Below are 25948 nucleotides of genomic sequence, written 5' to 3' on the forward strand. Positions count from 1 at the left end.
GCTCAAATGTTCTTTCTTCTCTCTGTTCATCCCCGGTGGAAGTGAACACTCTACCTCTGAGCTCCACATTGACCACCCCTTGCTTTTATTACATCCCAGATGATGAATCCGTCTTCAGAAGCATACAGATGAGCTACTCATATAATGAACGAATAGCTGCTTCTAATGTTTTAAATGGTATTTCTTTTAAAGATATTGCCTCCCTGGCTGGATTGTGAGGTCCTAAAGAACAGAACCTCTTATCACATTTATTTATTTAAATAGAATGAAAGGTTGCATCAGAGGACCTCTGAAACCCTTTCTGATTGCTAAAATTACAATTAGGGCAAATTACAATTACAATTAAGGGCAAAGGCATGAAACCCATCCACCAAGGGAATTAAAGGCAAACCACTTAGATGAATTTTTCATCAGATCCTCCACAAATGACCGAGGGCTCAGTACATGGCAAACACTTAATAAATGTGTGTTAAATTGTACTCTAATCATAATAATGAATAATAAATCATTAATCTGCAGTCCGTGACAGGTCTCAGGACCAGAGTATATGTGTCCTTTTCCCAGATATATAGGCTGATGGCCTGATTAGCCTGGTTACTCTTCAGATTTGGAGACTATTTTAAAAGTTCAAAGAAGTATGCCACTAAGTTTTTACACAAACAATCTTTTAATTTGTAATTTTATTACAGGTTCTTATTACATGCAAACACAAAATATTTTTCTAGGGAATATCAAAGATTTCCTTTGAAAATAAGAAAATGTAGAGGTTGATAGCTGAAAGAAAAAATTTAGATTGTTCTGTGTTTGGAGGAAGACCTAGGATCAATGAAAGGAATGATAGGGAGCCAGAAGTTGGCTGTGCCTAGAAAGGAGGAATTTGTGTAATACTAAATGGCTACCCTACAAGGGTTTAAGAAGCAAACACACACCTGTCAGAAACGGGCACAGGTGTTTGATTCTTAGGAAGGCTTGAGGGCTACGGACAGGGAAATTGGATGGATCATCAGTGTTTCCAGACCTACCTGATGATAAAACTCACCTAAAGCACTATTAAACTATATAGGTTACCAGTCCTCTCCTTGAAAGAAAATCCACAGGGCTGGGAGATCCAGGTGATTCTTATTCTCAGGAAGGTTTGTAAAGCTCTGGATTCTAGAAGCCTTCTGAGGCCCTTTCAGTCCGAAAGCATCTATTTTGTTTCAGCCCCGGGGTCTACTGGTTTACCCCGTGACAAACTGAGTCACAAGGAATGAGTCTCTCAAATGGATTTTTATGCCAGTAGAGAAATAGTAACGAATCATAATTCCCTCCAAGAAGAACTTTTCTGAACTATTTTCTCAAACAAGGCATCAACTTAAGGTTACAGTCAAATAACATAACTATTTAGCCTTTTGATTGTTTTACTAGCTAATATGTGATGCTTTATGGACTTAGTCAATGAGATGGACCATGCCTGTAAGATCAGGAGGATGTTTCAGGTCACACGCCAGGGGCTGCAGACTTGTCCCTTGAGGGTATTACCTGGCTCAGATGGACAATCATTCTGCCCCCATCCCCCCAGACAGTATGAGCTCTGCTAGAGCAGCTATGACCAGCCCAGGGTGCAGTGGTCTGGGCCAATCTGCTGAGGGCCTTTGCACAACTAGCCCTCGATGAATGGGAACTGGTCTTTTCCACATTTCCCAGCATCAGAAAAGGGGGAGCAGGGTCTTATAATCAAATTTCATTTTTAAGTGAGTATTTTTTTTTCCTGCAATAACTATGAGAATTCCACTCGTCTACTAAAAAGGGTAGAAAATTGAGCTGCATGAACCTCTTCCTGCTGGAGTAAATGTGAATCACGTGCAATCTGCTGATCTGAGAGCCACTCCCGAACAAACTGGCTCACCAGCTGCTAATCTGCAACCACATCACAGGGCTCCGTGAGTGCTGGGGAAGTGGGGCATCTTGGCAACAGAGCTTCCCAAGCTCAGATGTGCATCTGATCACCTGGGGATCTTGTTAAAATGTAGAGTCTGACTCTGTAGAACCCGAGTGAGGTCTGAGGTTCTGCATTTCTCACAGCCTCCCAGATGATACTGTGGATCACACTTGGAGTAGCAATGTCTTAGAGGATGCTTTAGTAATAACAATAATAGAAATCAGCAGTGGGGCTTCCAGTGATAAGAGGAAGGGAAGAAAATAAATAAGAAGTCTAGAGAAGGGAAATGAAAGGCAGAGAAAGGGAGGAGGGTGGAGCTCTCACAGCCCTCTGGACGGGCCACTGGGAGGGGGTCAGGGGGCACTGGGGGACTGGGCTTCGCTGGGGACAGCACAGGCCCATGGGAGTATTCCGGCCTTTAATCTGGCCACAGCAAAGAATCAGCTGGGGAACTCGAAGAACTAATGATACCTGGGCTCCACACTCAGAAAATCTGATTTAACTGATGTGAAGTTTGTTCTGGGCGTCTGGAGTTCTAGGAGCTCCCAGGAGGTTCTACTGGGCATCAGGATGGCCGTCTGCTTCTCTGGGGGGAGACTGATCTCAGGGACCCCAGATAAAGCCAGTGGATGTGTGAGGAGAACTGAAGGGGGAGGGGTGGAAGTCAAGCGCAGTCGTTTGTATGTGCCTCCAGGAGCCCTGCATGATAGGGAAGAAAAAGCATAGGAGAAAGAGGAGAAACCTCAGAATCTTATGATTCTTGGGCAAATTGTATTCACGGCTTGCTTGGCCTTGAGACTCTGTTCCTGAGGAGTGTGGCTTGTGGGCCTCACCTTCCTATCTCTCAGAGAGGAAAGAAGTGGCATGGTGGGGTCTTCGCAAGGGGCACTAGGCCCTGGAAAATCAGGCCAGGCAGGTGACAGGGAGCTGTTCTGAGATCTTGAGAATTACAGATTAAAATACCAACTTCTGGGCCTCATCCCCTTGCCAGATTCTGGTTTAATAGGTCTGAGGCGGGACCCAGGCATCAGCATTTTAAAAAGCTCCCCAGGTAATGCCAACGTGAAGTCAAGGCCCAGACAGCCCCTTCCTGCTCTGAAGTCCGAGGGTGAGTGCTGTGATTCACCTCTGCCAGCCCCCATCCCAGCTGCATTTCATGCCCCAGCCCCTCCCACTCCCCCTCCCTTTTTTTTGGCTGCAGACTCAGAGAATGAGACAGGGTGGTCCTTGTTGCTGGTTGTATTAGCTTCCTACTGCTGTTGTAACGAATGATCCTAAACTTACTGGCTCAAACAACACACACTTAGTTGAGAGTTCTGGAGGTCCCAAGTCCGACGTGGGTCTCCACGGCTGAAAGCAAGGTGTGGGCAGAGCTGTGCCCCTCTCTAGAGGCTCCAGGGAGAATACGTTTCCTGGTGTTTCCCAGCTTCTAGAGGATGCCTTCACTTCTTGCTCACGGCCCTTTCCTCCATCTTTAAAGCCAGCAATGCCACATCTCTCCGACTATGCTTCCATCGTCACACCTCCCTTTGACTGACAATAGCTGGGAAAGGTTCTCCACTTCTAAGGACTCGTGTGGCTACACTGCACCATCCCTATAACCCAGGAGAATCCCCCATCTCAGAGTTGTTAACTTTAACCACATCTGCAAAGTCCCTTCTGCTGTGTGAGGTAAAACACTCACTGGTTCCAGGGATTTGGACATTGACAACTTTCGGGTCATTATTTTGCCTAACATACCGGACATGGCATTTTGCTTCTTCCCCTCAACTCTGACTCTCCTGCACTTGGTGGCTCAGCTGACCTATGGAAGCTGCTCTGCCCAGCTGAGTGCATGATCACGAGTCTTCAGTCCAGGAGCTGAAGTTGGGTGGGCTGAGAAGTGAGAAGACTAAGGAGATGTAGCCAATTCAGAGCCACTCGATAAACCACAGGACAGCTATTATAGACTCATAAGCAAGGTAAGTCTATTTGATTTTCAAATGAAGAAAAAACCAAGTTTCCTTCATCCCACAACTGTTTCCAATTTTGATATCCTAGGGTTGATTACAAAGAATGTGTGCACTTATGTTCCATTTTTTGGAGCCTGAAAGTGTAGTGGTCTGGAAGACATTTAGCACCTGTGGGTCTGGGCTGCTGCTCAAATGCAAGGTGTTTCGCCAGGTGTTAGTTACTAGAGTTCACCTAATGGCTTGCCCTGACTGTTCTTTCATTGACTCTTTCCGTGTTCCTGTTGGTATTAGGTGCAATTATAAGCCTTTGGGTTGTATAATTTGAACTTAGAATTCATGTGCAAGACAGGGGCTTGATCCTTGACCTGTTGTCCAAACACAATGTCTCAGTCTTTAGGAGGTGAAAAGTAGCAATTATCAGACATTTTCCTGGCAGATGAGTGGAATCTCTGCTTTCAAGACAATTTTGTTTGACATTTTAGGGATTAACCCAAGACTAACATTTGTCCTCTGCCCCAGTCATGCATTTAGCTGCGTGTCCTTGGGAAAGTCAGTCAACCTCTCTGACTCTGCATCAGAAGCTGCCTCTATTCCTGGAGGCATGTGATGAGTGTGGTAGGAATGCTGTGGTTGCCGCCAGGATAACATGATTGTGGGTTATGGGCCCTGCAGGTGGGGAACATGGGAGAGGGTGCTTGCCCAGTTCCACGGTGGTTGAGATTTCTGTTGGGCCCGGACCAGAGGTAGGAACTCAGCCAGTGCAAAGTGAAGTTATGGAGGAGCAGAAACCAAGAGCCTGGCAGAGGATCCTGGCCTGCTGAGAGAAGATCAGAATGGACAGGCAGAGAGGCGTAGAGATGCAGGCAGAGGTGGGGAAGGGGATGGCCAATGACTCGTCGTTCCTGTGAACACTCACCTTTCCATGAATCTCCCTTCACCTGGGCTACCTGGAGTGGTTTTCTGTTCCTTGTACCCAAAATGTCTTTGAGGAGATTGAGGAGTCAAGTTGTGTTGCATTTTGTAAATGAGATCATTTTTATAGGTCTTATATTTTTCTTTACCTTTTTTCCAGTTAATATTTAGTATGAGTCTTTTAACTTCTAAATTTGTCTTTCAAGTTCTAAATTTAAAAGTCTAAATTCTGACTCAGCTCTCCTAAGGAAAACCCAGGGAGAGAACCTTCCAGGAAGCTGTGTGGACCAGGGGCAGTGGTAACGGAGGGGAGAGGGGAGGGAAGGAGCAGTTCTGAGCTCCGGAGCCCTCCTCCCTTGGCCAGGTCCTTCTCAACCTCAGTCTCTCCTTTCAGTGCTAGTTCTTGATGAGGCGGCCATTTCTTTGTAGGGCCTCATTTCCTCACTACAACACAAAGAAGTAGAATCAGGTGCTCTCAAGGCCTCAGGCTGTAAGTCCAAGAGCGCAGGGATGATTTTAAGGGGGAGGAAAGAGGGCGTTAGAATCTGATGAGAACCCAAATCACCAGGATGCCCCACTCCCTTCCTCTGTATGCACTTACGCATACAGCAGGGATTGAAGGGGACCACCCAGGAGAGGAAGCTGGACAAGTGAAACCAACAGCAGTTTCTGCTGAAAAAATGTGTCTCCCCCTCAGCCTCATCACACCCTTCTCAGGCCGCCCTCTCATTTGGTTTGCCACGTTCCACGGATGGATGTATCACCTCTGTGCAACACATCAATTCATCATTGATCACCCCACCTCCTCAGGACCCTAAGACTGCAAGGAAAGGAGAGGCAGCTATCTGGTCTGTTAGTCCCACATTCATTTACTGGATGTCTTCTGAATATAGAGCCGGTCACTGAATTACAGGATGCCAGGGCTGGCAGAGCCCTGATGAATCATCTGGTCTGACCCTCGTGCTACACAGATGGCAGCACTTACAAGGAGAGGTTAAGTGACTGGCTTAAGGTCACACAGAGGAGCTAAGGCCTGAATTCAGATCACCTGTCAGCGGTTCATTGCGCTTTCCACTCCACCCTGTTGCCGGGGGAGGGTGAAGATGATGGATTAGCTTATGTGAGCATAAAACAGTGGAAAACACACACATTTCCCTAAGTGCTACAAATTAATAAGAATCCTGGGAAAAAGTCAGACACAAGGGATTTTTTTAGAAAGTAAAATTGAAAAGCATGAGGTTAACTCTTGCTTGTGAATGGTGATCACATTAGGAATATGTGGGGAAAATGTTTTGGGGGAAGGCGTCTTTATTTTTCTTCCTTCCCTGCTACATTTGTTCTCTAATCCATGCTCTCATCAGCAACACTATTCTCATGCCATTTTTCTTTTCCCTGACATATTTATCACCTTATTATCATATTATACTATAAACCTTGGTATATACAAGCTTTTAAAGCAGCCATTTTTAATGCAAGATAACACACCAAGCTTTGAGGCCCCCAGTAAAATTGACTAAGGACATCTGGCGTTAAAACGCTTACGTTTCCTCTCTAGTAAAACCTGCCATCCATTGGCTGTCTGTAAAAAGTAACACAGGAATGAAAATGGGCTGGCATTTTGAAACCAAAAATACTCCCCCAAATCCCACTTTTCTTATTTCAATTCAAAAACTTCAAGATAGATCACCTGACATTGAGAGGTGATATCTGGAGCCATTGGTTATTTTTATCTAATTGAGTCTGATTACATACAAGTCCCAGTTAACTCATCTACTAATTTTTCCTGACAGGAATAGAAGGTAGTACTAAATGGGTAATTGGAATTAAATTCTAAAAACACAAATGTTGTAGATTCTTATGAAAATAAAGCATTTTTATTTATTTCTCTTGACAACTCAAAAATAAATATTCTAGTCTCTTTGATAGAACAACCTTGGTTAAAATGAAACCTCTGAAGGCGCTGGAGACCCCGTAGGTATTGTCAGGTATGGATAGTTTTTCTTTTCAGGAGGGTAAGTTGTGACCACAGCTTCTGAGCAATAGGCACCAAAGGTTATGATGGTTTCCACTTCCATTGCCCCTTCCAAACCCACTGGTCCTTTGTAGGAGGCATGATACCCATCCTGCCCTCAATGATTCTTGGTCAAAAGGCTACCTATTTAAGATGTGTGTATAAATTTAAGATTATGCACGCTTTTTCTTTTGATTGTTTATTATCAATATCTGTATATCTGTTTCAGTGACAAACCTATTCATAGCTGAAATAAGAGTGATTTATTCCCGTCAAATAAAAGACTGAGACTGGTGTCAACATGAGCCCTCAATTTCTACCCTAAGTAAAATAATAGAACAGGTTGGGGAAAGTCATCTAGGTGCTCAGCTGACTGACGGGGGCCATCTCTCTTCCCACCCATTCTTCCCCATTGCCTGGTGGGTTTTTCCATTACCAGTGCAGGGGCCTAAGGTTATTTGGAGAAAAGAGAAGATACAACCTAAAGCACCATGTTCTCTAGGTGTCTAACCTATAGGTGGATAGGTTGTAGCACAGGGTGGAGTCCCTCAAACAAATGCTCTAATAGTCAAGGTTGAAAGCAGATCCAACCTTCTTGATTTACAGATGAGGAAACTGACAATCGGAGAGGTGAAGGCCTAGCCCAAGGCCACACAGCTTGTTAGTGGCTGAGTTAACACTCACACCCATCTCTCCTATTTTCCAGACAAATAAATACTCTTGAGTGCAAATGCCATCTAGTTACAAGTGTTTTTTAATCTGTCCTTTCCTTCAGGAAGCCACAGATTTCTTAAATGGCATCTGGATTGCTTCAGTTTTTTTCATTTACATTTACATTAGGGAAGAGAACAAATCTGTGCTCAAGAACATGTTGGTAATATTTGTGGCATAAAATTAAGCACATGGCATGACTTCCTTTCTGGATTCAGAACATTAACTGCACTTACCCATACTGGACAACACCCATCAATGGACCGGCAGGGCCAATGTCAAGAGCTTGGGCAACACCAGCCAGGAGCTGCTTCTGGATTCGGAATCGCCGTTTGCCAATGCTGGTGCTCCCATCAATTAAAAACGACAAGTCAATTTTGCAGTCTGCGGAATGGAAAAAGACTATGATTCTCATGATCTCTCACTGCATTTACCTGGGCATCCTCTTGTTCCTCCTGCTCCGTCAGAGCCCCCTGAGAAATGAAAAGAAATGGAAAAAAAGGTAGTAAGATGCAGGGTATATTTATTTACATCCCACAGGGGTTTCCCTGAGCACCGGGGTCTTGGACACTTGGGCTAGTCCTTATTTCCATAACCATTTAAAACTCTACGTATCTGCCACAGTTATGGGTTTCAGAAGCAGCGACGTCCTAGCCAAGCTTGGGAAGGCTGTCAATGGTTGCCTAGGCTCAGATCTTCTAAGTGCAGACTCCTCGTTGTGAGAATTCATCAAGACTGAGTCTCAAGAGTGTGTGGCTTTTTGCTCTCACCCTAACTTTTTAGAAACAAGTGTTGGATTTTTATAAGGTGTGAGAGATCTGCAAGGCCAGCAGTGAGGGAGGGCAGGAATTATAGAATAAGAAATTGATATCAATATTCTCCTTCATTTCCCTGGACGAGGCAACCAAAGAAATTATCCACATATATGTATAGGGTGTCAGTCCTTGTTTGTAGCTATCTTAGAGATTTTTCTTTCTTTCTTTTAGTTGTGATGAAGACTAGGATAGTTATTCTGGCTTAGGATCTCTGGATCTCTGTGGATCACTATGAAGGTTATAAGAGAGGTAAAGGGATGGATGGGCTGCAAGCTCTTTTCACCCTTTCAAACATCAAAAGGAACTAGTGAAAACCCACACAGGCTAATGGAAATTAGTGTTTTCTTTGCTGTAGACAGGAATGATATCATCTCAGTATGATAAAACTGACTATTCAATGCTGATAAGAGGCTCTTATTGGGAGCTATAGATCCTTTTGATTAGTAAAAAGTGAAAAATAAATTATTTAACAGTTGCAGTTTAGAAGACAAAAATGTTTCAAAACAGATCTCCATACGGGGGAAAAAAAAAGAAGGCCGGGCGTGGTGGCTCATGCCTGTAATCCTAGCACTTTGGGAGGTCAAGGTGGGTGGATCACAAAGTCAGGAGATCAAGACCATCCTGGCTAACACGGTGAAACCCCATCTCTACTAAAAATACAAAAAATTAGCCGGGCGTGGTGGCGGGCGCCTGTAGTCCCAGCTACTCGGGAAGCCGAGGCAGGAGAATGGCGTGAACCCGGGGCGTGGAGCTTGCAGTGAGCCAAGATCGCACCACTGCACTCCAGCCTGGGAGACAGAGCAAGGCTCCGTCTCAAAAGAAAAAAAAAAAAAGAGAGAGTAAAGTTGGAAATTTCTAAGGCTGGTGCATCCAAGAGAACACTGGGGCACTGCCCGTCGGGGGTGGGGAGCAGCAGCCAGACAGGCCTGCACCTCTCTGATCTGCACACAACCACCCACATTCTCTACGGTGCATTGTTGCCATGGGGCTGGAGGAGAAGCTCTGTAGGTGGAGAGGGTTGTTGCTAGTTTAAAAACATCGTTTTAAAGAGGAAAGCAATAAATGAACATGAGTTGACAAAGTTTTGAGCAGAAGAATTGATGAGAAATATTTATGGCTGAGTGCTACAGCAGAACTGTGATTATGAGAAAAGTTATACCTGAGAATGTGTTTTATTATCTTGCAGTGTTACATGGCAATCAAAACCAGGGAAGTAGGAGACGAGAGGGACCCATCTGGGACTGGCTGACTTTGCTACATCTAGAATCAGGGCACCTGTTTGTACCTTGGCTCAGTAGCAAATCTCAAAAGAAAAGCTTTTACCTCCTGTCATCCTGCCTGTTCAGTGCCTACCAATTCATCCTTTGCAGTTGGCTTCCCTTGTCCTTTGCTGCCCCCAAACTGCCTATACCCAAGCATGATCTTGAGATGAAGAATGAAAGAGGCAAATAAAGTCCAGAAGCAGAGTTTAAAGATGCCACTAAAACCTTGGGTAAAGCAAAGGAAAAGCAGCATGTGATTCTCATATGTAGTTTGTCATATTGTTGATTCCCAAGGAAGGCCAACTCATTTTTTTTCTGGCTGGGCTTGCAGTGTGAATTGTTGCCAGCAGGTGGCAGTGGAGTTCTTTAGGGCTTGCCGCCCACTAGCACCTACAGTTTGCCAGACTCTCAGGCTCCACCCAAACCTATAGAGTCAGATCTGCATTTTAACAAGATCCCCAGGTGATTCCTGTGCACAGTAAAGTTGCAGAAGTACTCCTGAGGTGGGGTTTCCCTTCCAGATGTCAGTAGATTAGTTCAATATGCCTTTTGGAATAAAGTATTTTTTTGGGAACAATTGTTAATTAGAATAAGGGCCAAAGGGAATTTTCTTTTTACATGAATAAAGTACATGGATATTGTAGCATCTATTTTGATTCCTCACAGGCAGTTTTTCCTCCTTATTTCTTACATCTTGAATTGCGTTCAGGATTAACACGTTCATCTCATAGTTAGGTCTTTAAGAAGGTGAGCTGTTTCTCTATTGCTTAATTCTCTTTACTCACTAGCCTGATGGCTGATACCAGGGTTATCTTCGTTCCTCTTTTAAATGACAATGGTTCCAGCTCAGGGCATGTTTTGTCTGAGACCCATGGCTTTCTTATATGGAGATGAAAACATTCTGATCTGAAGATGCCAACATCAATGCTAACAGGTAGAATTGGGTTATGCAATGTTCAGTGTGAGCAATTTATTATGGCTACAGAAGAGGTCAGAGGTTGAAAGTCAAGGAAGAGAAAGTAAGATATAGGATCTATGGGAATCAATCTACCAATTGATTTAATTGCTCTAGTTTCCTTCAACATGGTACAATTTTATAGATTAATGCTTTGTGTTGTCCAATACATCAGGCCAGTGTTTCTTAACTCTGGATACATATCAGAGTCATGTACATATCAGGGTTGCTAATGCAGCTTCAACAAATGAAGACTCCTGGGATTCACTCTGGACAGTGCTTCTCAAGGGTAAATGTGCAAAGGAATCAATCACTGTAGAACCAGCAGGTCTGGGGTGGAGCCTGAGATTCTGTGTTTCTAACAAGCTCCCTAGTGATGCTGATGCTGCTGGTCTCCAGACCACACTTTGGGTAGCAAGGTCTAGGGAGAACCTGATACAGTAGGTATGAGACAGGAAGGTGGGCATCTCTAATAATGTCTTCAGGTGATTCTCATATGCAGCAAGGTTGAGCCTCACTGTCCATTGGTGGCTGATTAGTAGTGACTTTCTAGAGGAATTTGCAGGTGTTTTCTTTCCATACCTTGTAGGCTACTACTATACCGTTCTCGTTTTCCTTATTTTTCTCTGGTTCTTCCTTTCTGATATCCTCAGGTGGTTTATCCTCCACCTAGTGTGGTTCTTCCGGCTTAAGTCTTGTGTTTCTTCTTACTTTACTCTATCTCCCTAAGTCACATTTTCTGTTCTCATAGCCTCAGTTTTGAACTATAGCTCATTGTCTTACAACTCTAAATTTCTGATTGGGCTGTTCCTTCTGAATGTCAGATCTGGGTAGTCTTCTCTCTACCAGATCAAATGTCTCGAAGAAGATGATAGACATAAACCTGCTCCATCCCCGGTGTTCCTCATTGTAGTACCATTTACCTAGTTGCTCAGCTCATCTTTAACTTCTCCCTCTCTCAAACCTCTGCCTTCAATCCTATAGATTCTTCCTTCTCTGTATCTCTTGAATATGCCCATTTATCTTCATTTCCACTTCCAACTCTGAGCTCTGGCCACCATCATTTGCACTAGACAGTTGCCCCTGCCAACCTGCCCATCTCCTCCTTTCATCCTTCCTTGTCTTTCTGTTCCATCCCATTCTTCACCCTGTTGCCATAGTGATATTAAAACATCTTGATCCTCTCCCCCTCATGCACATAGACAGTTTATATCCTTCAAAAGCTTCCTTTTCCCCTTAGAACAAGGTGTCAAAAGAGAGGCGATAAATAGATCCATGGTAGGAGAGAGGCAGGTTTGAGTGGGAGTGAGTGGGAAGAGAGGAGAGAGCAGTTCAGATGTCAAAGACACCGTGGGTTTCTAGTTGTCAATTAACTTACTTGGATCTCCCAGGGATACTGGCTCCAAAGACTGTGTGCTCAATTCTTCTTTTGGAACACGTCCTGGAAAGAGCAGTAAAACTTTTGGTGACTTACAAGGACAGGAAGCAGCTGGCCTTACCCCAGGGAAGGGGACATAATGGATATTCACACCCAGCTTGGGGGCTTGGCTTAAAGCTAACTGTGCTTTTCTTTACATTACCCCCACCCTGAGAAAAATAATAAATTAATATTTACTTACAGCCTATCAAAAACATAGTACTCTGCTGAGGGATTTGAAATAGGAGACTTGAGTTCTGCTCTCATTAATTTATTATTTATTCTGAGCCTTAGTTTTGTTATTTGAAAGCGTTAAGCACTTTGCCATTGTAAATTATGCCTCTGTAAAATTCTGAAAATCTTGAGCCACAGAATGTGTCTTCCTCAAATAAACCTCCACCGTGCCAAGATCATGTAGGTCTTCAGTCAACATTTGGTGACTGAGACAATGAACGAAGATGAGTAAGGCGCAAGGAGGACAATCTAATGAGGACTGGATGTGGACTGGAGAAAGACAGTTTATTTAAAAGCAACTCAAATAAGAGGGCTTAAAATGCAACTCCACCCTCCCAGCTGTTTGAGACTAGAAGTAGAGATGCAAAAAGGTTTCATGCTGTCAGAAGCTGTGCGTGTGAAGTTGCATTTCAGCCTTGGGGAAGGGGGTTTCTTTAGAGCCATTTACATGTGAGCCAAGTTCATAAATATACCATTTAAAGAAATAAAGACAATAAAAGCGAATCCTTTCAGGCTTGATAAGACAAATGGGCTTCCCAGGAAGAGTGCGCTTGCAGCACCGGAAGTGAGTCTCCCCATTTTTAGGATGCCCGGAAGTTCCGGGATTCCCCGGGGGTGGAGGAAGTGCGGGGGTCATTGCTCGCGCTTGGCTGCAGTGAGCTTTCTACTAGCTTGTTATTTTTTCCAGTTTGCAAAGCACATGATTTCATCCTTCCATTAAAGGTCAGCTAGCTCATCTCACTTCCTCACATCATTTTAAACATTCACTTTGGGTGTCTAACAGTATTTCTCAGCCAGGAGCCTGTCGTGGAAACGCCCCAACGCTCTGCGTTGGAGGAAGGGGAGAAGTACAAGTCCAGAGGCGGAGTCCTCTCCTTCACCTCCTTCTTCCCCTACCAGTACAGTCTTCCCTCCCACGAAGAGCTGGAAGGTCTTGTTTGTTGGAGTTTCGAATATTTAATGCAGTAGGCAGCGAACAACACCCATTCTTGTGAAGGGAAAACCTGAAAGCCATTTTGCAAAGGAGGAAGTGGAGTTGGAGGAAGTTAAAGTATGCTGCCAGATGGAGTGAGGATCCAAACCCATTTTGAGAGTGCGAAACTAGCTCCCTTCTGGCTTTTTGTCTTCACGTTTCCTCTCTCCCTTTTGTTATCCAGTATTGCTCCTTACCCCAGGCCTCCCTAGGAAGGGAGTTTCAGTGTGCCCTTTGCAGGACCCTTAAGTCAGAGGCGGGAGCCATTAGAAATCCTAGACTAGCGGAGCTCAGCCACTCTGCCAGCTGGATTATTAGACTCTTAGTTCTGTTATCCTATGCATCTTGATCCAGGCGTGACTGAGAGGTTGGGCTGTATAATTACCTTCATCTAAAAGGACCGATCCAGGTTTCCATGAGTCCATCTCTCCTGGTTTTCAAAATTGAAAAGAAACAAAACTTGTTACTTAAACCAAACCAGTAGAAACTCTCGAGTGAATTGCCGGGATGATAAGGTTTCCCAATTGTGTCCGAAAGTTAAATAAAGGAACAGAGGGCCAGAATTTTGGATGAAGCAACCTGAAATCTGTATGATTTTTTAAAATCTGAAGCTCTTAAGGTCAAAGTCATAAACATCTTTACCAGTTTCTTTTTCATTATGCACCAAGAATCTTGGAATAATGGGAATCCTCGGATTCAAAAGGAACTAAAAGTTCATCCATTCCAAACCATCTCCCAACCTGTTTTTACAACATCCCTGGCCTGCGAGTGGCTGGCTAGTGCTTGAATACCTCCAGAGAGAGGGGATTCACTACATATTCAACCAAAGTAGTAGATTCCTTCTTGCACTATTGAGACTGAATCTTTTGTCCTAAATCCTTTCCCATCTATTCATACGTCCACACTTATTAAGCACTCACTATGTGCCTAATATCGTTCTATGTACATTTGTCCCACCTGTTTGAATTCCCTTGGAACTAAACAGAACAAATATGGCCCTTTCAGGGAATAGGCAATCCGCTTATTTCCCAAGATTCTGCTTCTGGGTGTGTGACTCAAACAGAATAAAGGAAAGTAGCACCTAGACTTATATGCAGTAAGATGTTTAATGGTCTTCATCACAAACTGGTGCTGATGAAGTAGAAGGGGTGGAGGGGAGGGGGAGAGTCTTACCCAATAATCTCTGACCTTTTTTGGAAAATCATGGCTGAGAGGGGCTCACAGGAAGCACAAATGTGTCAGGAAGCCTTATAACACAAAAATGGCTGTTTCTCTTTCTTTCTGCCTCTCTCCCTCCTTTCCTCTCTTTTCCATGTCTCCCCTCCCTTCCTCCCTCCTTCCCTCCATCCCTCCTCCTTCTCTATCTTAGATCAGAAAGTTGAGAGCATGATCAGCTTTTTATTTCTTGAAGGCTATCAGCTTTTCTGCCAGCTGAAATTACTAACACACTGAAAAAAGGTGATATTTTTCTTTACGTGATGAAGATGCCAGGCAGTTTTGAAAGGCAATCTGTTCTTGCACATTCTGGTTTAATGGTGAGACCTGAGTTTAATCTAGTTCAGTCATTAACCAGGTGTGTGACCTTGAGCTAATCACAAACCCTTTGTGAGCCTTAGTTTCTTTGTAAGTAATATAAGCAGATTGGGCAGGATAGTCTCCACATTCAAAATATTTATGACATGCTTAAACATTCTGATCAAGAACATTCTGCTTCTTTAGCCTTATTACTTTATTGCCACCTACTGGTGAAAATATGCACTTTACCCTTTTCCTAAAAAAATGCGCTGCAGGCTTCTCTCCGTTTTTTGCCCAAGGCTTGCTTGCTTTCTTTTTCCTTTTTCCGACGCACTCTTGAATGTCAGGAACATTAGGATGCTGGGTGCTCTACTACTTTATCAGGAGATAAACAGTCCCCCAACATCAGGGATTTCTAAGCCTCTTGCTCCTGTCTTAGAAGCCTGGCCTTATAGTAACGCCACTTTCAGTTAGTTTGGGACAAGTTTGAACCAAATTACATTCATCCAAAAGCCAAAGGCTGAAAAATATTTGGACAGCTGAGACTTGGTGTTTTTTGGACTCAGTAGTAATGAGAAGTAAATTTGTGAGAACATTTGTATTCTGGCGTCAAGGAGGAACAGGGTGGTATCAAGAAAAAAGACGTCAGAAGCCCATCCTGGGTCTGCCAAAGACCAACTGGGAGCCTGGGGAGCTCACTTACCTTCTTTCCGGTTCGCCTCCAGTTTTTTCCAGTGTAGGGCTGTCATAAAGACTTTCCCGGCACTGTCACATGGAGGAGACTCGAAGGTGGTAAATGTGTATCAAATCACTTTGAAAAGTGTAAGTCACTCTTAGAAAACCAGGGAATTATTTTTGTGTTTTTGTGACAATTCTTGCTTGGTCATCTCATAGATACAGTCATGTCTAAAAGGAGTGTTGGTTCTAATACTGCATGTTCTCACTTACAAGTGGGAGCTGAATGATGAGAACACATGGACACATGGTGGGGAATAGCACATGCTGGGGCCTGTTGGAGGGTTGGGAGGTAGGAGGAGGGAGAGCATCAGGAAAAATAACTAATGGATACTGGGTTTAATACCTAGGTGATGGGATGATCTGTATAGCAAACCACCATGGCACACATTTACTTATGTAATAAACCTGCACATTTGGCACATGTACCCCTGAACTTCGGATGCAAGTTGGAAATTTAAAGAAAAAAAAGGTGTATTGGTTCTGAATGATTTCTGGCGTAAAAATGTAGAAGCCATTGGTGTTTATGGAGAGCTTGCTTAGTGTCAGGCATTGACTGAGCACTTTCTATGTGTTAAGTCACAATCATCCAGTGACTTAGTTGCAGCTATGATCTCATTTTACAGGTGAGGACACTCACACACAGGGAGCGGCAGAACAGAACTTTAAGCCCAGGCAGGCAGGCTCCAAAGCCTACCCTTAACCACCATCTGTTTATCACACACGAGGAGGAGTCATCATCGCTTCAGCATCTCAGAGTACTTGCTTAGGCTACCGAAGAGCTGGGCCTGGCCCAGCCACCTGCAACTCATGCTAATGTAGTCAAGTCTTCAAAAGGGGCCAGAACCATCCCTGCTCCTAAGACTGTGGTATAATCTTGGTGCTGGTTCCAGCTCCTTCTGTTCCCTGTACATCTAGAAGTCACCAACACAGGACCCAAGCAGGGGCTGCAAACATGGCCCCTTGGGCTCTCAAATTTTGTAAGACAGAAGCCCAAGTGGCCCTTCAGCTCCCTGGTTTCTTCCCAGTGACTCCCCTGGGGTGTAGTTTTCAGGAGGAAGTGGCTCTGAAAGGCAGCAGGCATCTGGACCAGCAGAATCTCTAGGCTTCCCTTCTCTTCACCTGGCTTCATGTCCCAAGTGCTGCACGTTCGCTGGAGAGCAGACTCTTGCTGTACTGAAATGGGGAGCACTCAGAGGGTGGGGTGTTGCAGCTGTGCCCAGGGTGTTGCCATGCTGGTAGCACATTGCACAAGGACTCTCAGAGAAGGCTGAGGACAGTCTGGGGTCCTGGGCGTAAGCCATCATGTCAACAAAGCATCGACAGTCCCAGGTTTATAAATGGGCTACCATCCAAGGCTCGGTGTGGGGTATTTTTTGGGAGGCCTGGCAGCCTTTTCTCTTGGAAACAACATTAACTCCATTGTTAGGTTTCCAGACCAGTGAAGCTTCTTTGACTCAAACATAGCTCATGGTACGAAGCCAACCAGCATAAGGATGGTTCCGAGGAAAAGCCACCGGGTTTTAACTTGAATTATCAGGAGCCCATCACGCCCACCTCCTCCATACAGCAGGAGTAGACTGCCCCAACTCCCAGAACCCCGGTAGGAGGGGTAAGGCCTGGCAGTGGGAGACCCAGTGCTTAGGAGGCAGTGGCATTACTGATGACTCTGAAGCGGGAGAGTGTGGGACCTGTGAAGGCAAAAGCCCTAGCAGCGTAATTCTAGAATTTGAAAATATTTGATTCATGTTTGCAGTTCTAATGCACAGCATAGTATCTGACATATAGTATGCTCAATAAATATTTTTAAAAATTAAATCACAGGTCCCCTTCCTGAGAGCTTCAGCTTAAATGCGGGAGGAGGGGTACATGAATTTCTATCTGTGGCTGAAGGCACCGTGGGAGAGGGTGGCAGACATCACTCATGGGTCGTACGCCTGCTGTCCTGTAGAAAGGAGGATGACAACATCATCAGGTCCACATGTAGCTGCTTGTGTCTGGGTTGATGTAAACACAAAGGAGGTGTTTAGTGCAGACCGCAGGATTCGGTTTATCAGTAACGGGAATGGAGACAGGTGGCATGTTTATCCATTTTTCAGATGACACAAAGATTACAAGGATGTTAACACAGTAAATGACAGAACTAATACTCAGGAAGATTGTAGCCTACTAAACGAAGGAAGGATTTAATAGAGATAGGTGATTTTTCCAATGTGGGCTTCAAAACCTCGATTGTACCTAGGCAGGATTGAGGTGATCTGTTTCTACGTAGGTATATGATAAAAAGTCCTGATCACGAGGTCAGGAGATCGAGACCATCCTGGCTAACACGGTGAAACCCCATCTCTACCAAATATAAAAAAAAATTAGCCGGGCATGGTGGTGGGTGCCTGTAGTCCTAGCTACTTGGGAGGCTGAGGCAGGAGAATGGCGTGAACCTGGGAGGTGGAGCTTGCAGTGAGCCGAGATTGTGCCACTGCCCTCCAGCCTGGGCTTTAGGTATTGCAAGCTCAGTAGGAGATGAGCCAATGGTGAGACAAGGCTTACTCCAAATGGAACTTGGGATGTTTTAGTGGAAGCAGAGTATTTAGGACTACAGAGGCAATTGCCTGGCACACTACCCAGGCCACATTGTGTTTGGGGTGCCCTGGTGTATGAATTATTAATAGTCTATAGCATAGTTAGAGGGTGTACTGCCAAGTCACGGAAGGACCTATTGAAGGGATTAAAGAAACATCCTGGAAAAGATGAGATATAAAAAAAGACATGAAGTCTGGCTTCATGTATTTGAAAGGCCCTCTAATTTGAGACACTTTCAAAGGTTCTCAGCCTTTTTATGCTCTAAAAAATTGTCAAAGACCCCAAAGACCTTTAGTTTGTATGAGTTATATCTATTAATTTTTATCATTTAGAAATTACAACTATGCATTTTCTCATTTGAAATGGAATACTAACTGGCAATTTATTCAACTATTAATTTGCTTTATTTTCACTTATTTTATTTTATTATTTCATTTTTTTTTTTTGAGGCGGAGTCTCCCTCTGGCCTAGGCTGGAGTGCAGTGGTGCCATCTCAGCTTACTGCATCCTCTGCCTCCCAGGTTTAAGTAATTCTCCTGCCTCAGCCGACTAACTGGGATTACAGGCGCACCCCACTGGCTAATTTTTGTATTTTTAGTAGAGGTGGGGTCTCACCATGTGTACCAAACTAGTCTCGAACTCTTGACCTCAAATAATCCACCCGCCTTGGCCTCCCAAAGTGCTGGGATTACAGGCGTGAACCACCGCACCTTGCCTAACTATTAATTTACTTCAAAGTGACAATAGAATTATTATATTTTAACGTAAGTGTTAATTTTTACTGAAAAACAACTGTTTTCTAAAACCAAGGGTTCGGTGAGAAGAGTGGCAAATGTCTCCAATGTCTATCATAATAGAAGACAGCTGGAGTCTCTTATCAGCTCCTGCAGTCAGTTGTGATATGTTGTTTTTGTTGAAATATGTGGAGAAAATCTGTCCTCACAATGACATTAGTCAGAGAAGGGAAGATGTCACAGAATCTCTGAAAGCAGGGTCTTTGAACCACACTTTGAGAACCACTGCCTTAGACAAATTAGTAACGAGGAACTGAAGTTCTGGATAGTTACGTCTAACAGTTTCACCCACCAAATGAAGGGGCTGGGAATTCCCTACTACGTGAAGTATAGGGTAAAGGCCTCTGTCTGGCACACCATAAGTGATTCATTTTTAGGTGAGAAGTTAGACCAGATGTACTTTATACAATTCTTTCCAATTCCATAATCTGACAATTTTATAGCTGAGGAACTGGGCAGCTTGCCTTGTATACATGACTGCATCTGAGATGAGAGCTGGTGGAAGGATATCTAACTAAGAACTCCAAATGTTCCTACATGCCTTTACTCAGGGTGTGCAAATGGCTTCCTCCCGCTGCAAGAGCCATAATGGGGCTTCCTAACGAGCCTAGGTCTGAGCACCTAGAGGGTGTTGGGGGAGTCCTTTAAGTCAGGAACACTCCGAGAGTTCATGGGAGGCTCTGAGGCACTCAGAGCCAAGTTGCAGGGATGATGGTGAAGAGAGAAGCAGCAGAAATTGGGTAGGATTTGAAGGTCAAAAGGAAGCTGGGAACATCCGTGTGGGTCGAGACAGAGTGGCATTATTGGGAGCATAAAGGAGAATGGAGGAGAAACAGAGAATCCCAGAGCTATAGAACTGGAGGATGGTAAACTCAGAAAAAGGGAATGAGGCCAAACGCATTCAGCAGAATACAGCCTTGAAACAAAGCCAACATTGTCAGGTAGTAAAAAATCAAAGATGCAAATCAGGTAATGTGCCTCCTTGCCAACCGTCCCCCATGCCATATCCCAACCACGTGCTGTGTTTGGGTATTTGTGCTTCATCCTGGAGGCCAGTCTGAGGATAGGCCTGGTAGGTGCAGAGTGGTGCAGAGACTGCTTAGTAGGGGGATCTCTTGAGGGGACACAAAGTAATGACAGCCCTTGGGTGTCTTTGTTGACAAAGATCTTCTCTCTGATGCACTGAGAACCGATCAATCAAAGAGACATTTTCTCGAGGTTAAATATTAGCATGCCCCCAAAGTCTGGTGACCTGAAGTTGAGCTGCAGAGGCCAAGAGCAAGTGTGTGGGGGAAGTCCTCGTGTTTGCAAAGTGCCACAGAGCAAATTCGCAGGGAGCAGGGATGGTAAGCAGTGGGCAACTTACCCAGGCTAACATCCGCTCTAACAGGTTTCTCGAAGGCAGCTCCTGAAGGATCTTGCCTTTGGATACCTGAGGGGATTACACAGGGTCAGCTGACGTACACACAGCCAGCAGGCTGCTTTCTTTCCTTATTTTGCCCCCTGGTGAAAATTACCTTAGTTCAGAGTTTCCTTGGAAGTCAGCCGAGCTCTCTGTGCCTGGCTGTACTTTTGGGGGTTGCAGAGGAGGCAAAAATCTTGGCCAAGGGGACAGGAGGAAACAGTGCCCCATGACTTCGCCTCCTGAAGAGTCCCACGAGTCTGTAGAGGCCTGAGATGGCCTTGGAGTCCTTGCCCTGGCCAGTGTTCTGATTCTCAAGCCTTTTTGTCCAGGAAAACTGCATGTGCATTGGCAAAGGTGCAATTGTGAAGCTCATAGAAGCTGCTCACCCTGACCAGAGGAGCCCATGGGGCCCTTGTTCCTGTCCAGTAGCAAGTAAAACAGAACCTACAGTTTCTAAGAACATGTGGAGAGTGGACGAGTATCCCCCAGCAGGGGGAAGACCTGAACACCCCCCCACATTGTAGGTCCTTCTGGTCCTAGTGCCCTGTGGCTTCAGAGGGAATGGTATACTTCCACCAAGTGTATCAGCTCATAGACCGGGCCGTGAGTAGAGTTTGTGGAAACCATCAAACCCTGCTAGATTTTCCTTTCTAATCTCTGCAGGCCTTTACAGTGCTGCAGAGAAGAGAATTTGCTGGATTCCTAGTTCTGCAGCCAAACCATTAAGGGGCATACAGAAATGAAGACAGCCAGGGGCATTTCAGAATTCATAGGTGAACTCTGGGGTGGAGGCCGGTGGGAGAGAATGTATTTCTATCCCCAGTGGCATAGAATTACTCAGGCAAAAAAGAGAAAAAAAAGGCTCTTGCCTGGGAGATGATACAAATTTCCCTCAGTGTTTTACCGTAGTTCCTCAAAAATAAGTCCCAGAGAGTGTCCCTTTTCAGGTCTGTAAGAGCCTAGTTGCTGAATCCTGAGACATTCCTTTCACAACCTCTACAGAATCACCTCAAGGGAACAGAGAGCGGGTCAGGCCTTTGCTTACTTAACCACTTCCTTACATGTTTTCTTACAATTTGGACCCTTGAGCTGTATCTTCTGTTGACCTAAGTGGTTTAATAGTCCTTGTCCAAATCTAAATTAAATGGCAAATATGTGGAGAGGAACCCCATGTAAACAAGCTTAACTTTCATCAGTGGCTGGAAAGGGAGTTTAGGGTCTTACCTGGATCGGCTCCAGGCCTGTTTTGGCTGCTTGTGTAGGTGGTAGTGGACCAGAGATCTGTAAGAACATTTGACTGGTCAGAGCATGAATTTTATTTTATTTTAATTAATGAACTTATTTTTGAGTCAGAGTCTCGCTGTATGCTCAGAGCTGGAGTGCCGCGGCACAATCTTAGCTCACTGCAACCTCCGGGTCAAGCGATTCTCCCACCTCAGCCTCCTGAGTAGCTGGGATTACAGGCTCAACCAGTACCACCAGGCTCAACTAATGTTTTGTATTTTTAGTAGAGATGGAGTTTTACCATGCTGGCCAGGCTGGTCTCGAACTCCTGACCTTGAGTGATCTGCCTGCCTCAGCCTCCCAAGGCATGAGCCACCACGCCCGGCCAATAAATTTTAACCTAACTGTTCTCATTCTTTCCATGATCCAACCTAGCAAAACATTACCAAGGTCGGAAGCAAGGTGAAGCTCTATATTTTGGCAGTCTGAACCTGCCTTGGAAGAGGAATTCAAATAGAAAAAAAGAAAAAGAAAAAGAAAAAGGAGTATTTAACTTAAAACACAAACTAAAAACTACAGGCAATAATAACCTTTGTATTTCACAACTATCAAAGTATCTTTTAGTCAAATGCCATATTTCTTTACACTTCATTATTCTTACAATAATTGTCAACTGTGCCACTCATGGGGAGGTTGAAGTAATCCTTCAATGGAAATGTCACTTAATATTCAGCACTTTGCTTAAGCTGCGTTAACATGGTATTGATGCAAATAGCGTTAGCTTTCCGTCATTTTTAGAGGTACACAATGGGTTATCCTTAATTACTCTGTGAGTGAAGGAAACACACTTCCACATTCATTACTTATTGAGCAATTTCTCTAAAGCAAGGTTTTAAAAGGGAGAAGGGAGATAAAGCATTCTGTTAAGAGAAATGCAAAGCCTTTGGAGGGGGAAGAGAGGCACGTAAAACCCAGCTGAGGGAAGGAACCAAATGTCAAGGAGGGGAAGAGCAAGAGGGCATGGAAAAAACTATCAATTTGTCTTAGAACCTGATCTATCCAAAACCAGCTTTTGACTCTTTTTGTCTTTGTTCCAATTATGTGACACAAACTCAAAGTAGGTTTTTGTTTGTTTGTTTGTTTGTTTTTTATTTTCAGCCAGGCTCTCACTCTGTCCCGCAGGCTGGGGTGCAGTGGTGTGATCATAGCTCACTGCAGCCTTGATCTCCTGGGCTCAAGTGATCCTCCTGCCTCAGCCTCCTGAGTAGCTGAGACTACAAGTGCACATCGCCATGCTTCACTATGTTTTTGTTTTGTTTTGTTTTTTGTTTTTGAGACAGAGTTTTGCTCTTGTTGCCCAGGCTGGAGTGCAATGGCACGATCTCAGCTCCCCACAACCTCTGCCTTCCAGGTTCAAGTGATTCTCCTGCCTCAGCCTCCTGAGTAACTGGGATCACAAGCATGTGCCACAATGCCCAGCTAATTTTGTATTTTTAGTACAGATGGGTTTTCTCCATGTCAGTCAGGCTGGTCTTGAACTTCTGACCTCAGGTGATCTGCCTGCCTTCGCCTCCCAAAGTGTTGGGATTACAGGTGTGAGCCACCAAAGTTGTTTTTTTTTTTTTTTTTTTTTTTTTTTTTTTTTTTAATTTTTGTAGAGACAGGGGTCTTGGTGTGTTGCCCAGGCTGGCATTGAGCTCCTGGCCTCAAGTGATCCTCCTGCCTCGGCCTCCCAAAGTGTTGGAATTAGGGAGGCATGAACCACCATGCCCAGCCTCAAAGCAGCCTTATTTTCTGTTTAATTATACAGATAACATAGGCTTCCTGTAAGAATAAGATGATATACTATGCATAACAAGCAATCACCTTTTATCCTCTAGCCAGCAGTTACTGGTATACACTTCTGGTTACTTGTATCCCTTTTTCTGCGGGATGTACATGCTCTCGTGTACAACACACAGTTGCAAAAGTGAGACTGGTTCCCATGCTGTTTTGTAGGCTGCTTCTTTGACTGAACGATCTGCCCCAGGCCAATTCTCTCGTGGCACTAAGTGCACATATTTCTCAACATTTTACTACCTGTATAGTAACTTCTTTAACCGTTCTTCTAGTGATAAACAATTAAATCATCTCCTTTAAAAAATGATGAACAGCATCTGTGTTCATGCTTCTTCTCACCCCTGGTTGATAATGACGTTAGGGTATATTCCTAGAAGTGTGAATTCTGAGTCATTTCTCCACACTGTCACCCAAACTGGGTATTACCAATTTCCAATGAGAGTTGGTGAGAAATGATATTTTGTTGTTTAATTTGTACTTACTTGATTCCTGGTGAAGCCGAACTTTTTTTTTTTTTTTTTTTTGGCAAAGTCTCACTCTATCACCCAGGCTGGAGTGCAGTGGCACGATCTCAGCTCACTGCAACCTCTGCTGCCCAGGTTCAAGGGTTTCTCCTGCCTCAGCCTCCTGAGTAGCCGGGGTTATAGGCGCATGCCACCGCCTCTGGCTAATTTTTGTATTTTTAGTAGAGATGAGGTTTCACCATCTGGGCCAGACTGGTCTTGAACTCCTGACCTCGTGATCCACCCGCCTCGGCCTCCCAAAGTGCTGGGATTACAGGCGTGAGTCACCAGGCCCGGCAAAGCTGAACATCTTTTTTTTTTTTTTTTTTTTTTTGAGACGGAGTCTCGCTCTGTCGCCCAGGCTGGAGTGCAGTGGCGCGATCTCGGCTCACTGCAAGCTCCGCCTCCTGGGTTTACGCCATTCTCCTGCCTCAGCCTCCTGAGTAGCTGGGACTACAGGCGCCCGCCACCGCGCCCGGCTAATTTTTTGTATTTTTAGTAGAGACGGGGTTTCACCGTGGTCTCGATCTCCTGACCTTGTGATCTGCCTGCCTCGGCCTCCCAAAGTGCTGGGATTACAGGCGTGAGCCACCGCGCCCGGCCTTGAAGCTGAACATCTTTATAACAATTTTTTTTATTGGCCATTTGTAGTTGTTCCACTGTGGCTTGCCTGGTTATGACCTTTCCCCATCTTTCTTTTGGAATATTTGTCTTTTTCTTACTATTTGTAAGACTGGATTTTAAGAAAAGCCTTCTCCAGATACCTTAAGGAAGATAAGCGTTCACTGGTGAGATAAGTGTTGGTAAGGGAAACTATGTGGAAGGAATGGGCAGTGATAGATGCTGGCCTCTCTTCCTGCCTCAAATATCACTTTCTCCCCCTTAGCTGCCCTTGGTCAGAAGGTGGAGCCCAGGGTAGAAAAGTGAAGGATCACAGTAATCGCTATTCCTTGCCACTAGGCGGCGCTCTTCTCCCCTCCCTGATCTACCCTTGGTTGTGGACAAGTTCAGTGCTAGCTCAGCTGAGGCAACCATGGCATGTCTTGAAATGAACTTGATTAAGGAAACAATGGAAGGCACAGCCACTCCACCTCCTTAGCCTGTGGTAGATTCAGCCAGACCTATAGCTGAACCTGGAGGGATTTTCCGTCTTTTCCAGCACTTTCCTAAGCATATCTAGAGATCTGGCTCTCCCAGCTTCCCCCTCTGTCCCCGGGGATGCCATTGTCCTTGGCCTTGCCCATGAAGAACAGCCTCCTTCCTGCACCTGTAAGAAGTCTCTATTGCTCTGGCTTTTGGCTTCCTTACCCCCAGCCTTGACTCACTCCCTTCTGTCTTGTTGGTTTGCACATTCATGGGTCAGTTAAGGGGCCATGACGCGGGCTTGGTGAACAGCCCCACCTTCCATCTGCATCAACTCCACCTTACATCTGCATCAGCTCCTCTGCATGGGCTGGGAGAGCCCCTGTCTCTTCCTGCTGTACTTTCCACTCTCCCTTGAGCCCTCTCCAAGTTCCCATGTCCTGTCTCAGAGGCAGATCTTGATCCCATTGTGGAATACAAATGAGTCACAGACCCCAAACGCAGGTAGCTCCTGTTTTGGCTACATACTCTTCAGGTGTCCTAAGCTGAAGCGACTTGCTGCAGGGATCTCGATGGGATGTGTTCACTGATGTAGCCCAGATTTAGAACAGTACCTAACACATAGTGGGCATTCAATAAAACATTTGTTGAATGAATAAGTGAATTAGGTTTTGCTTGAACACCCTGTCCACAACCAGTTCTAGAACCTTGCGCCTACAGTCACATATATAAGAGGAAAAATCTTTAATAAGTGCAATAACAACAACTCACTTGTCTATCACAGTATAAGGAGATTTGCTTTCTAATTTTCAGCCCATTTGAAGGAAAAACGTGAGTTATCTAAATATTGTTTAATATAGTTGGGCTGAAATATCACAGCAAATATCTATAGCCATACATTAAGATAGGCATTCATGAAAGTCAATTGGTTACTTAGTGCTGGAGAGGAGTGGTTAGGGGAAATGAAGAGTAACTGTTTATGGGCACGGGATTTCTTTTGGGGTATGAAAATGTTCTAGAATTGATGGTGGTGATGGTCACACAACCCTATGATTATATGACAAACCATTGAATTGTACTTTAAATGAGTGAATTGTATTGTTTCTG

At 44.6% G+C, this 25948-nt stretch overlaps 1 protein-coding gene across 6 annotated transcripts in view; it reads right to left on the reverse strand.

The window, feature by feature from the left end:
• VIT (vitrin) overlaps window positions 1-25948 on the reverse strand; it is a 128208-nt gene that overhangs the window by 20112 nt on the left and 82148 nt on the right. The window contains exons 8-12 of one of the 6 annotated variants that reach the window (XM_005576135.5): window positions 21417-21473; window positions 20154-20219; window positions 13549-13593; window positions 11918-11980; window positions 7744-7891 (exon numbers count right to left, since the gene is read on the reverse strand). In XM_005576135.5, coding sequence (XP_005576192.2) covers window positions 7744-7891; window positions 11918-11980; window positions 13549-13593; window positions 20154-20219; window positions 21417-21473 — 379 coding nt within the window. The remainder of the gene's footprint in view (window positions 1-7743; window positions 7892-11917; window positions 11981-13548; window positions 13594-20153; window positions 20220-21416; window positions 21474-25948) is intronic. The other 5 variants (XM_005576137.5, XM_045369501.3, XM_005576140.5 and 2 more) reach the window with 5 other exon arrangements.

The sequence above is a fragment of the Macaca fascicularis genome, chromosome 13 (genome assembly GCF_037993035.2).
Source record: "Macaca fascicularis isolate 582-1 chromosome 13, T2T-MFA8v1.1".
NCBI lineage: Eukaryota > Metazoa > Chordata > Mammalia > Primates > Cercopithecidae > Macaca > Macaca fascicularis.